Below are 13642 nucleotides of genomic sequence, written 5' to 3'. Positions count from 1 at the left end.
CATCTGACCTTTTGATAGGAAATTGAGAGGACTCTTCCATACTCCAAGTGCAAGCTATTAAAAATAGACTAAGTATGTAATGTGGAAATGAAGTTATCATACAGATAAAGAAAAATGAAGACAGGTTTAGAACATAATATGCTCTGCTAAAATGATGAAAATATAAAAAACTGCAATTTGCTGTTGATGATATGTCTGTCTCGTTATCTTGTAATTAAAACAAGAAACCTTGTAGAGAAAATAACAAAAATCAGCAATAGTAGTATGGCTGGATGGCAAACACTTTTGTCTAAATGATATAGTACTTCTTAATATGCATCCCATGTCAAAAACCACTGCAGCATGGTAATAATGTCAGAGAAAAATTATGCAAGGTTAATTACATCACAGGAGTCTGAAATATCAGTCATAGTGACCAAGTTTTGATTTAAGGCTGCAGAACCTTTCATGATACACTGACACACCAAGTAACATGAATCTGCAGGCAACAGTGTCAGTGAAAAGTAGCTAAATGCAAAAGCTAACACAGGTCATTGTGGTTGGATATATTGGTCACAGTTACCTTGAGGTAATTGGTGCCAAATCCTGTCAATTCATAAATTACTACTGGTGTAGATGTGCACACTCAAGGGATGTAACTCTATGGGGACTGCTTGGGAGGGTGTACCTGGTTCATAATTAGGTAAGTATTATGGAAGAAACACATTTACATTCTTCATATTTGTTAACCAATTATAAAACATTAGGAAAATATGTAAGAGGTGGATGGAGATACATTCCCTTACCCTGGAGTGAGTTTGGTATCCAGGTTTCGAATGGATAAAGAATGCTACTTTCAGTCATGTGAGACACAAGCTAGGGTAATCAAATGACTTATGCATAGAAAAGTTTCCACTCTGGTAAATCCAGCAGAAGTAAAGAAAGCCACATAAATGCAAAGTTGCAGAATAACCCAGCAGCCACATAAATGTAAAGTTGCCGAATAACCCAGGAAAGTAGCTTTTTGGGCTGCTGATAAAGATCCAGCAGAGCCATTCGGTTTGAAAGGTCTCTGAGTTAAGGTTAGAGAAAACCATCTCTGACCTCTATTCCAACACTTGACGATGTCAGTTCGCAGTTGCAACATAATGCTTTGTGGCAACAGTCCTAAACTTGTGAACCAATATGCAAAAATATAATCTCATTGGTATTGGGTTAGTTACATAATAAGCTGAATCGATAGCCCATTCTATCCAGGTCAGAGCCTCAGCTGAAAGCTAGTCCTTTCTACTTTCAAAAGAAAAAGTATGATATCCCTCTTCTTATCGGCTCAGTTTGCATTTGCAACATAATGATATGTGGCCTAAACTTGTGAGCCAACATGCTTATTGTAGGATGAAGTCAGACATATAAAACATGAAATATTTGTCAATGTTGAAGAAAGATGGAGAAATAGAAATATAGCTGGAATTAATTTCCCTAGTGTAAGAAAACTCCAAAGAAGCACTCAATTGATGAAAAAACACAAGTTTGGTATTTGAGAGTCCTCAATCAGAAGTGTACTTCCAAGAATGAGTCAAGGTAGTAACTGACAAAATGATAAAAGCACTATATGCATAGAACTTCATACCTTTCTTAGTTTATGGGACTTGAAATGTGAAAATCATGGGACTTGAAATGAGAAAATCATGCCTAAACTGCAACCATGAAAACAAAATCTCAGGAGCTTAAAAATCTATTAAGCATACAGAATGGAAGAAGTCTCAGTACTAAAGATTTATTCCATTTCCTCAAACAAACTTTAATATTTCAGAAAAAACAACACATAAGCACAAGAAAGACCAATTGTGCCACAGCATTTAGAGTAAAGTACCTTTACAGAGATGCACCATACCAGATGAGTGAAGCCAATAATTAGTAATCAAGCATGCTAACCAATGAGTCAAAATAGCTCAATGAGGTTATCTTCTCAATCAGCAGACGATGCCAACAGAGACAGACAACACCCCAAGGGCGCTATTCGCATGGTCTTTCGAGACTGAGTCGCCAATGATGAATAGTAATAATAATAAAAAGAATAATACGAATAATAAAAAGAATAATAACATTAATAGTAACAATAATAAGATTAATAGTAATAATAATAAAAAGAATAAGAATAATAGTAATTAGCTGAAGCTTTTGTCCAAGGGAGATTAATACGTTATATAGTAAATGTAAACTATGAAAATATATACCATACTAATTCAGTTTTTATATTCACAATATTTCTATCCATACAGACTCCATTTAGGAAAACCCCCAAAAATGACCAGTTCACATGCTGTATAAATTTAATTGCAAGTGCAATGACCTCTCCATTCCCAACAAATAAGATTATTTTATTTTAAAGTGCGTGTATTCATCCTGTACTTGAGTGGCAATTGTTTTTGATCTTTGTTCATATTTTAAATTGCTGACAGTTCAATCAACAAGTTCAAAGATGTCAATGGCTGAGAAATTTCCAAGAGTAACCAGTATTTCCTTTCATTATCCAGTACAATATTCATAATACCTTAAGGGTAGCCTCATTTCCCTATTGGTAGCCTCACTAATCTATCTGGTCTGCTGAATGTTGACCTCAAATGGGTTTTAGCTTGAATGTGAACACAACTACAAAGCCATATTATTCTTGGACAATGGAAGTGTTAACTAAAACTAAATGGGATTGCTTACCCAGTTGTATTAATTGATAATGGAATAGTGTGTGTGTGTGTGATTTAGATTTTTAACGTAGCTTTAAAAATTTTTCAGTCATACTGCTATGATGTCTGCAGTGTGACATTTTATAGTGATGTCTAGCACTGAGGCATCATGCCGCAGACATGTAGCATGATGTCCCATGCAGTCACATTATCCTGACACCAGGCCGACCAGTCCTAACACTAACCTCTTAATGCTGAGCGCCAAGCGAGGCAGCTGTTAGTGCCATTTTGTAAGTCTTTGGTATGACTTGGCAGGGGTTCGAACCCATGACCTCCTGCATCCGAGGTGGACACTCTAACCACAAGGCAACCGGAGCAGTCGATAATGGAATAGTACTGCGTTTGTAAACGAGTAAGATCATAGTCATCAGAAAAGTGAATAAGACATTTCTCTCTCTGTCTCTCTCTCTCATAATGGGGCATAATTTTTATTTGATTGTGAGGTACATGAAGAAAAATGTGATGAAATATCTGTCTTTGTCATGGTTATTCATCTGGAACTTTTGCTGAATGATTGTCAAATTCTGTAATAAGCAAGACGATATGCTAAACCTGAGTGCTGTATTCCATCACTCTCATAGTCTTCTTTTAAATTTGTATGGCAAAATTGATTTGATGTTTTGTAATGTGACATGCTTTGAGGTTTAATAAGATATCTCCTCTAACATTTTTTAGTCATGTAACATTGGTCACAGCAATAATGCCTGTTTGTTTAACAGCTGGTGCCATATTCTGAAAATTATAGACTGTCGTCCACTACCTAAATATATTGTCAAAATATAGTAAATCGGTAAGGTAATTTTTCAAATTGAAAAATCCTGTTTTCTTAGAAATGTGTCAAATATAGTTGCTATAAATAGAAAAAAGAAAAGTACATGTAGGTCTTGGATGGACAAATATACTCTTATGCTATTCTTAAATGGCAGTCTTTTCTTTATATGAATATTCTCAAATTTATAGGATGAGTTGGATTGAAGAGAAATATAACTTTTATTGCATTATTTTTATTTTATTTTTTAATGTACCACAGAAGCATAATCCATATACAGGTAAGTGTAAGATGTAACAAGGTAAAAAAAAACCCCAAACATAATGATTATGCCAAAAACATGATGGTTGGCATGTATGGATAAGACCATTACTTACTTTTTAACTGCCGAGTGTTGAAACCATCACTGATATTTTTGAATGATAATAAGATTAGCAGATTAACTTCTGTGGGAGCCACACTGGAGGTAAGATTGGCACCAGTTTCATTTAGAACCAAGCTGACATCATTATAACCTCATATCAATATGTCCCTCCACCTAGAATGAGTAATGATAATAAGATTTTCAAGATGGCCACTGTGTCCATATCTGAAGTCAAATCACTAACATTTTCACTTGGGACCAACTAGACATATTAATAAGTCTTCAGGTGAAAACCCAACGTCTATATGATTATCAATTCAGGAGAAGTTGTGATAACAAGATTTTCTGGATGGCAAGGCCAAAAAAGTGAAACGAATACTTTGTAAAATAAAGAGCTTGGTTTCACAGATATGGACTATTGTGGGCAAGCGATTTTCAGAGAATTCCAGAACTGGCACTTAGAGATATCCTCAAGATGATGAAAAGTTTCACTATTACTTTAATGGAATCACAATATCAATACTGTACTAATGGAACAATACAAAAATTGAGTTTTGACGTTGGAGATTATCTCACGAAATAAATGTTGCTAGTTTTTTCAAAAAAGATTCTTATTTGGTGGTTTATTAAAAGATGGTCTAGTTCCCAGCTATGTGGACTCCCGACTTGGTAGTATACTATTAAATACCACTACAGGAACCAGACTAATCAACAAAACAAAAAGCACTGACGTAATACACAGATGTTTTTGCTCACATGTGATGGTTGTTCAAACCAGTTGGTATGATCCTTCACATGTTGGACATTTTGAAAATAAATGTTATTTATACCGAATAACGAACAACTTCATTAGAAAAAGCACGTTATTAACAATTATTATCAACATGATTGTTAAACGAGGATTCAGTCATTTAACAGCCCAGTTCCCTAACCCTCTGTGGTTTTCTCAAGCATAAGTAGATTTTTTTTTAATGTTTGGAGGTCACTTGGTAACTTGTGCCCTTGCTTATAGTGCAGTCTATGTTTGTGGACCCTGTTGTGCATGAGTTATCGTGGAAGAGGTGTAATGAAATAATTTCATGAACAGGAGACTAGTGATAAGATTTTCAAGATGGCTCTCACAGCTGCCATATTAGATGTCAGATATGCACCACTTTAATTTAATTAGACATGAAAAGAAATCATTTAGTGAAAACCATTCCAAAGGAGTAATAATAACAAGGTTTTCAACATGGCCACTGTGTTGGTCATATTGGTTATTCAAGCATCGTCGTTTGCATATTGGATCAACTAAAAAGTCTTCTGGTAACAATGCCATCTCAATAATACTTTCTGTTCAGGACGATTAACTTCATGATTTTCATGATGGCTACCATGGTGGCAATATTGGACATAAGATACGATTTTCATGATGGTTGCCATGGTGGCAATATTGGACATTTGATATGATTTTCATTTTGGCTGCCATAGTGGCAATACTAGACATCAGATATGATTTTCATGATGGCTGCCATAGTGGCAATACTAGACATAAGATACGATTTTCATGATGGTTGCCATGGTGGCAATATTGGACATTTGATATGATTTTCATTTTGGCTGCCATAGTGGCAATACTAGACATCAGATATGATTTTCATGATGGCTGCCATAGTGGCATTATTGGACATCAGATACATCAGCATGGCACTTAGGACCAACTAGACCATGGGATGATTGTGGTCAACTAGACCATGGGATGAGTGTGGTTAACTAGATCATGGGATGATTGTGGTCAACTAGACCATGGGATAATTGTGGTCAACTAGATCATGGGATGATTGTGGTCAACTAGATCATGGGATGATTGTGGTCAACTAGATCATGGGATGATTGTGGTCAACTAGACCAAGAGATGATTGTGGTCAACTAGACCAAGGGATGATTGTGGTCAACTAGATCATGGGATGATTGTGGTCAACTAGACCATGGGATGATTGTGGTCAACTAGACCAAGGGATGATTGTGGTCAACTAGATCATGGGATGACTGTGGTCAACTAGACCATGGGATGATTGTGGTCAACTTGACCAAGGGATGATTGTGGACAACTAGATCATGGGATGATTGTGGTCAACTAGACCAAGGGATGATTGTGGTCAACTAGATCAAGGGATGATTGTGGTCAACTAGACCATGGGATGATTGTGGTCAACTAGACCAAGGAATGATTGTGGTCAACTGGATCATGGGATGATTGTGGTCAACTAGACCATGGGATGATTGTGGTCAACGAGACCAAGGGATGATTGTGGACAACTAGACCAAGGGATGATTATGGTCAACTAGATCATGGGATGATTGTGGTCAACAAGACCATGGGATGATTGTGGTCAACTAGACCAATGGATGATTGTGGTTAACTAGATCATGGGATGATTGTGGTCAACTAGATCATGTGATGATTGTGGTCAACTAGACCAAGAGATGATTGTGGTCAACTAGACCAAGGGATGATTGTGGTCAACTAGACCATGGGATGATTGTGGTCAACGAGACCAAGGGATGATTGTGGACAACTAGACCAAGGGATGATTATGGTCAACTAGATCATGGGATGATTGTGGTCAACTAGACCATGGGATGATTGTGGTCAACTAGACCAAGGGATGATTGTGGACAACTAGATCATGGGATGATTGTGGTCAACTAGACCATGGGATGATTGTGGTCAACTAGATCATGGGATGATTGTGCATGTAAACTTTCATGGCAATCCTCCATGTAGTTTAGGAGGAACTGTGCTAACAGGGAGATGGACAATGACCATCCCATAGGCTCTCCTGCTCTATGACAAGCCTAGCTGAAATTTATAATGCTTGCTCCATTAACCTTGACCTTTTACCTCTTATCCTCATAACATGTCTAAGTATAGTCTGCTTATAAAGTTTGATGAAAACTAGGCCAAGGAAACTTGGCGTGCCAAAAGAACATACATTTTTTTTAAAAAAAGACCACAGCAAGCAAATATTTTGCAGAAACCACCTTGTCCATGGATGGATGCAGCTATTGCTATGTATTTCACTCACCTCGGGGTGTGAATGGGGATGTCAAAAGAAAATCTGGTCAAACTTGTGCAACATAAACGGATCTCAATCCTAAGTTATACAGTTAAATCAAGAAGAAGGCCATATGTCACACTGACAGAATTGCCGTCATCCTAAGTTATACAGTTAAATCAAGAAGAAGGCCATATGTCAAAGTCACACTGACAGAATTGCCGTCATCCTAAGTTATACAGTTAAATCAAGAAGAAGGCCATATGTCAAAGTCACTCTGACAGAATTACCATCATCCTAAGTTATACAGTTAAATCAAGAAGAAGGCCATATGTCAAAGTCACTCTGACAGAATTACCATCATCCTAAGTTATACAGTTAAATCAAGAAGAAGGCCATAAGTCAAAGTCACACTGACAGAATTGCTGTGATCCTAAGTTACAAAGTTAAATCAAGAAGAAGGCCATATGTCAAAGTCACACTGAGAGAATTGCTGTGATCGTAAGTTATACAGTTAAATCAAGAAGACGGCCATATGTCAAAGTCACACTGACAGAATTGCCATGATCCCCTGCCTTGATCTGAAGCTACCAATTTGTGCTTTTAATATATGTAACAATAACTCAGTAAGTGTAATTCAGAAAAAACTGTCGTTATTATATAATCCATTTTTTCTCAGTTAACTTAACATTGTCAGAATTGTGCAGTATTTTATGATACTGAACACTTTGATATTGCATGCAAATGCACGACATGTGTGCCTAAAAATAATATAGTGTATTAGGAACTACTAAAGGAATTGGCAAATGAAAAGCTGTAATTAAAATCTTACTTCCAATATTCTATGCCAGTGAAGACAACTTCATGGACAAAGGGGTATAAAAGCATAATGCAGAATGTAAGGATGACTTCATGGACAAAAGGGTATTCAAGTGTAAAGAAGAATGCAAACATGACTTAATGGACAAAGGGACATTCAAGTGTAATGCAGACTTTAATGTCTTTGCATCATGATGGGACATAAAGACAATACAGAAACCCACCTTCGTTTGCTTGGAGAGACCTTCTTATTAGGTGATGCATTTGTATGAGCCTTTGATGGTGATATGTTGTCTCCCGAAGACAGTCTAGAATTCTGCATCGCATAAGCAGCTCTGATTTCAGCCTGCATATCTTCTGGGAGTGCGTTCAGACAACTTAGGTCAAGCTACATAAACAAAAAACAAGTCTTCTTTGATATGTGTTTCTCATGACGCACATTTTTGGAAATTAGTAAAAAAATCACTTGGTCATAATTAGGTCACAGTGAGAAAAGTTCATTAAGGTTTTAAGTTAGAAAGGGACATACAAATCATCAGTCAAACAATATTGTCATCTTTGTGTAGTCATAAAACTGATGTATTTCAGACAGGCCAAATGGCACCCTTCTTTGGAAAAAGTGGGCCTATATTGTGATCAATCGGCTAACATCATAATAAATTGAGATGACATTTACAAGTTCTGTTTTTACATGTTATTTGAATGATATGCAAACTTTACTTTGGGATTCATTTTTTAATATCAAATACCATTACTCAAACAGCACAGTAAAAGTTTATAAATGTATGACTACAACATTATGGTCAAAAGTCTTCAGCTCTCAAGTGATTTCTTGGGTGTGTGATAATGTTTTCCTTCTTTTGTTCTGCCACAGTTCTGTTTGACTTTTGGTTTTAGTGGATTTTGTGTGTGTGTTTGTGTGTGTGATTTGGATTTTTAACATAGCTTTAAAATTTTTTCAGTCATATCGCTATGATGTCTGCAGTGTGGCAGTTTATAGTGTGTCTAGCAATGGGGCATCATGCTGCAGACATGTAGCATGATGTCCCACCCAGTCACATTATCTTGACACCAGTCCAACCAGTCCTAACACTAATCTCTTAATGCTGAGCACCAAGCGAGGCAGCTGTTAGTACCATTTTTATAAGTATTTGGTATGACTCAGCCGAGGATCGAACCCACACCCTCCCACATCCGAGGCAGACGCTCTTACCAATAGGCCAATGTTTTAGTGGATTTTACCAGCTTGTTTGCTAGAGTCATTATATCTGATCATTTTTATCACTTTCACAACTTGAACATGACACTGGGGTAAAGAAATTGGTTATCCATTGTTCCATTCTACCTGTTAGTGAACTTCACTGCCTTTACAAATTTATAAATGGCTTTACATCAACGCCATATCATATGACAATATCATGTACTGCAGAGATCAGCTGACTATAAATTTTTGTTTTAGTTAAAAGTGTTAATGAAAAAGGAGTGTAATTTACCTCAATATGTTACTCCAATTTGTTGTGTATTTTTCCATCAAGCCAGTTATGTAACTACAATCTGTTGTGTATTTTTCCATCAAGCCAGTTATGTAACTACAATCTGTTGTGTATTTTTCCATCAAGCCAGTTATGTAACTCCAATCTGTTGTGTATTTTTCCATCAAGCCAGTTATGTAACTCCAATCTGTTGTGTATTTTTCCATCAAGCCAGTTATGTAACTCCAATCTGTCGTGTATTTTTCCATCAAGCCAGTTATGTAACTCCAATCTGTTGTGTATTTTTCCATCAAGCCAGTTATGTAACTCCAATCTGTTGTGTATTTTTCCATCAAGCCAGTTATGTAACTACAATCTGTTGTGTATTTTTCCATCAAGCCAGTTACGTAACTACAATCTGTTGTGTATTTTTCCATCAAGCCAGTTACGTAACTCCAATCTGTTGTGTATTTTTCCATCAAGCCAGTTACGTAACTCCAATCTGTTGTGTATTTTTCCATCAAGCCAGTTACGTAACTACAATCTGTTGTGTATTTTTCCATCAAGCCAGTTATGTAACTACAATCTGTTGTGTATTTTTCCATCAAGCCAGTTATGTAACTACAATCTGTTGTGTATTTTTCCATCAAGCCAGTTATGTAACTACAATCTGTTGTGTATTTTTCCATCAAGCCAGTTATGTAACTCCAATCTGTTGTGTATTTTTCCATCAAGCCAGTTATGTAACTACAATCTGTTGTGTATTTTTCCATCAAGCCAGTTATGTAACTACAATCTGTTGTGTATTTTTCCATCAAGCCAGTTATGTAACTACAATCTGTTGTGTATTTTTCCATCAAGCCAGTTATGTAACTACAATCTGTTGTGTATTTTTCCATCAAGCCAGTCCTATGATTATCATATTCTTAACCTCTCAACAAAAAAATATTATGGGATGCACCAATATATAAGTATTTCTGGACAATCCTGAGCTTCGTTGGGTGAATATAGTTGGCACATTGCAGCAATAAAATTGGAAAAGATCAATTCATGGATATTGTTCATTTTCTTAAAACAAATCACTGAACAATTAAGATAATTATTTCTTAATTGGATGGTGCCTCTGTATCAGATAAAAGTTTTAAAAACCACACCTTACTAATTAAATATTTTTTGCTGGACACAGTATATATTTGGTGCAAATCACCTCTTAGGGCAAATCCTGGCCTAAACACTGAAATATCAGATAGATACATCATCAATTTCTCAAAAATTTAGCAACACACAAGATTTGGATGAATGGAAGGTTGGTCAATGACTGACTGGGTTAAACAAAGAACATAAACAAAAATAAATGTTTTAGTAATTTGAAAGATTTTACCTGAGATGGTGATGGTAGGGGAACAATAGCACCTTCAGGGTCATCTGACCTGTCTGATTTTGGTCCCTGACCATTCTCTCTGCTAGATGTGTCTTGCCAATGTGAGCAACCAGGTGCTGGCTCTTTTTCCACTTGTATCTTGGCCTTATTTTTCCGTCTTGAGTTTATTTCCTTTTCAATTTGTTCTCTGATTGGTGTTGGGAGTTCTTTCAAAACTTCAGGATCAACCTGGAAAATGTGAGTGCTTACCTGGTTAAACGTCATAAACTTTACTGGGCACAGACAACTCCCATGACCATATTGCTGTTTGGCCAAATTATTACACTTTTGAGGTAAGACCAGTAAAACATGCTTACATCCTATCCAAGAAAACACATTTAAAACAATGAAACTGAATCATTTCTGGTATAAATGCCCTGCTCACTGTACAAATGCAGTCCACTGAGATCTGCCCATTTACAACCAGTAGTATCTATGTGGTGACATACAAGATTAAAATGTTCTCTTGTCTACTTTCGTGTCCTATCAACCCATATGTAAGCTTTTTTTGAAAAATTATGTTTATTTTTTCCAGTAATTATTTAATGTCAATTGCAAACTTCAATCATTAAAATACAGTATTTAATATAACACCACAATACAGACTGGTTCTGTAGCTCATACAATAAGTAGTTGCCAGTGACTTAATTTGTGGCATATTAATAAAAAACAACCAAATTCCAGAACTAGTCCTTGTCATCAATATCAAGCTCCCATTAAACTGATTGAAATCCAATAATTCTACTATGTGGAAATGAAAATGGGCAGTTCTGATAATTAAGAGAGATAACTCTGCTAAATGACAATGCAGAATGTTGATAATCAACCTCAGCCGAGGTCTCATCAGTATAAAGCTACATCCCAAATGAAATCCAATAAATCATTACTGGATTTAATAATTAGGTGAAAATGAAGGTGGGCAGGTCCAATAATCTGGAGCTAGAACTCGGAAAATATGACTCAGTCGATGTCTCATCAATCATCCAGCTGCATACTGAATTTTGAATAAAATCTAATAATAATTAATAGAGCAAATTCATGAAAATAAATGTGGGATGGATGGATGGAAGGACATGTTGACTCAATGACAGCATCAATTTAATGTTCCCCACTTTATAAAAAAAGGAAACACCAAATTTATCTAGATACATACAATGCACACAACATACCAATCAAAGTACCAGCTTGTTTATATAACTTCAGCAGTGCTTTCATATCAAATTCTACAAAACTATTTTTCATACCAAATTCTGCAAAACCACTTTCACCACTGCAGTGTTCAATTTGATTGGTATATCAAATGGCTACCCTGTGTTTATCAGTCTTCCATGTAGGCACTAGTAGGCCATGTTTGACTCCAGAGATTACTGCTGAATAGATCTGAATGACCATGACCTTTATCTCTGTTTAGAGCATGTGTTCTTAGACAAAACTTACTAAATTCTTTGTAGACATATCATGAACATTACCTTTTGATCCCAAAAATCTATGTGTTTCTTTATTACTCAAGTTCAAACTATTCCACAAAGTTTGTTCAAGAAACTTTATTTTCAAACAAAAGTTATTAGGCAAAACCCATTTTCCTTTGCATTTCAATGACCATTACCTCTGACCTCAAAATCAATAGGCATTTTCCTTAGCCATCCACAAAGTATAGTCCAGTTCTGTGATGTAGAACTAATGTTACTGAGTGGAAACCATTCTTCTTCTTTCAGTGACAATGAATGAAAACCTGACATTTGACAACCAAGACAGACAGCCTCAAGTGCAAGCCAATCAATAAGTCTGGAAATGTGCAAAACTAAAGTTATTGTGCAGAAACATAATGGTAACAGATTGAGACAGAAAACATCATAATATTGTATGTTTCACCTTTATGAGGCACATAACACCTGTTGCAGGCAGAGTCATTATGAATTCCAAGCTTTGTAATTAAACACGATAATTACGATTTTACAAGAGAGTTGCTTGAAGAGCAAACATTATGAAGAAAAAAATATCATATTGCATGACAGCTGAGGACTTAATTCTTAAGTTAATGCAAGACATCAGATTTATACTATTTGTGAGAGGAAAAAATATGCACCAAGCTTAAACTCTGGTTGCTTTGGATCCAAGAAACCAAAAATTAATGCAGTAAATTCAGGACCTTGAGCTGGCCAATTATAACGTAGCAGCATATGTGAAAATTATTCTCTTGCAAGGTTTTAGTAAATTTCTGACTCCATTGTTAATTTAATTTGAGCATTTTATGATAAAATATTAAATTTATTCCTGAGAAGTGTTTATCTTTCATTCTTGCTATTTTATACAAGAAAGCAAGCGTTTAGAAGGAACAACATGGAAAAGTTCTGCATCAATAGCATTTCCCTGTAAAACATACCTGTGAAGGAGATGGAAAGTAGTCTTTTGATTGATTTGCTTTTATTGTTTCTTTGGAATTGTCCCATGTGTGAAATTTAGAAGTTTCAGGTGTTTGGATGTCAATTAACACTGGCAATGGAGGGATGATCTTCTTTGCTGTTTTCCTTCTGTAAATAATCTTAACATTTTATATTAGTTCTCAGCAAGTCCTCCAAAACCTATTTTTTTTCTATAAAATACGAATAACCTTTTTTCAAAATGAAGCAAACAACCACAAACACACTGAGCATAGAGCAGGCAGCAAACTTGAAGGCACATGGACTGAAAAAAGTGTAAATTGTCTAAAACCAATCAGGATGTTTAATCCATTGCTACATAAATTTAAAAGAAAAAAAACAACATCTGTGAACTGTTTCATGAAGAGATGGGAGATGACACTATTTACTCTGTATTACAACTGATATGGCAACTGGTTCCAAATTCATCGAACAAATCAATTTAAGCGCCACTCAAACTCAAATTCTGGTTCTCAATAGGGAAGAAACAGATTTATATTGAAGCGATAGCTAAGTTGTTATTAATCAGATACATACATACATACATACATATATATATATATATATATATATATATATATATATATATATATATATATATTTAAATATATATACAT

At 35.6% G+C, this 13642-nt stretch overlaps 1 protein-coding gene across 4 annotated transcripts in view; it reads right to left on the bottom strand.

Annotated features, from left to right (window-relative positions):
• LOC149784849 (translesion synthesis protein REV1-like) overlaps positions 1-13642 on the bottom strand; it is an 83275-nt gene that overhangs the window by 12966 nt on the left and 56667 nt on the right. For 3 of the 4 annotated variants that reach the window (XM_089978416.1, XM_089978414.1, XM_089978415.1), the window contains exons 14-16: positions 12989-13136; positions 10567-10794; positions 7938-8101 (exon numbers count right to left, since the gene is read on the bottom strand). In XM_089978416.1, coding sequence (XP_089834542.1) covers positions 7938-8101; positions 10567-10794; positions 12989-13136 — 540 coding nt within the window. Of the gene's footprint in view, positions 1-3869; positions 4031-7937; positions 8102-10566; positions 10795-12988; positions 13137-13642 lie in introns of all 4 variants that reach the window. The other variant, XR_016425321.1, reaches the window with a different exon arrangement.

The sequence above is a fragment of the Sinohyriopsis cumingii genome, chromosome 13 (genome assembly GCF_028554795.1).
Source record: "Sinohyriopsis cumingii isolate HCF-2022 chromosome 13, ASM2855479v2, whole genome shotgun sequence".
Lineage (NCBI taxonomy): Eukaryota > Metazoa > Mollusca > Bivalvia > Unionida > Unionidae > Sinohyriopsis > Sinohyriopsis cumingii.
Note: the sequence above shows the minus strand (reverse complement) of the source record. Positions and strands in the feature narration are given on the sequence as shown.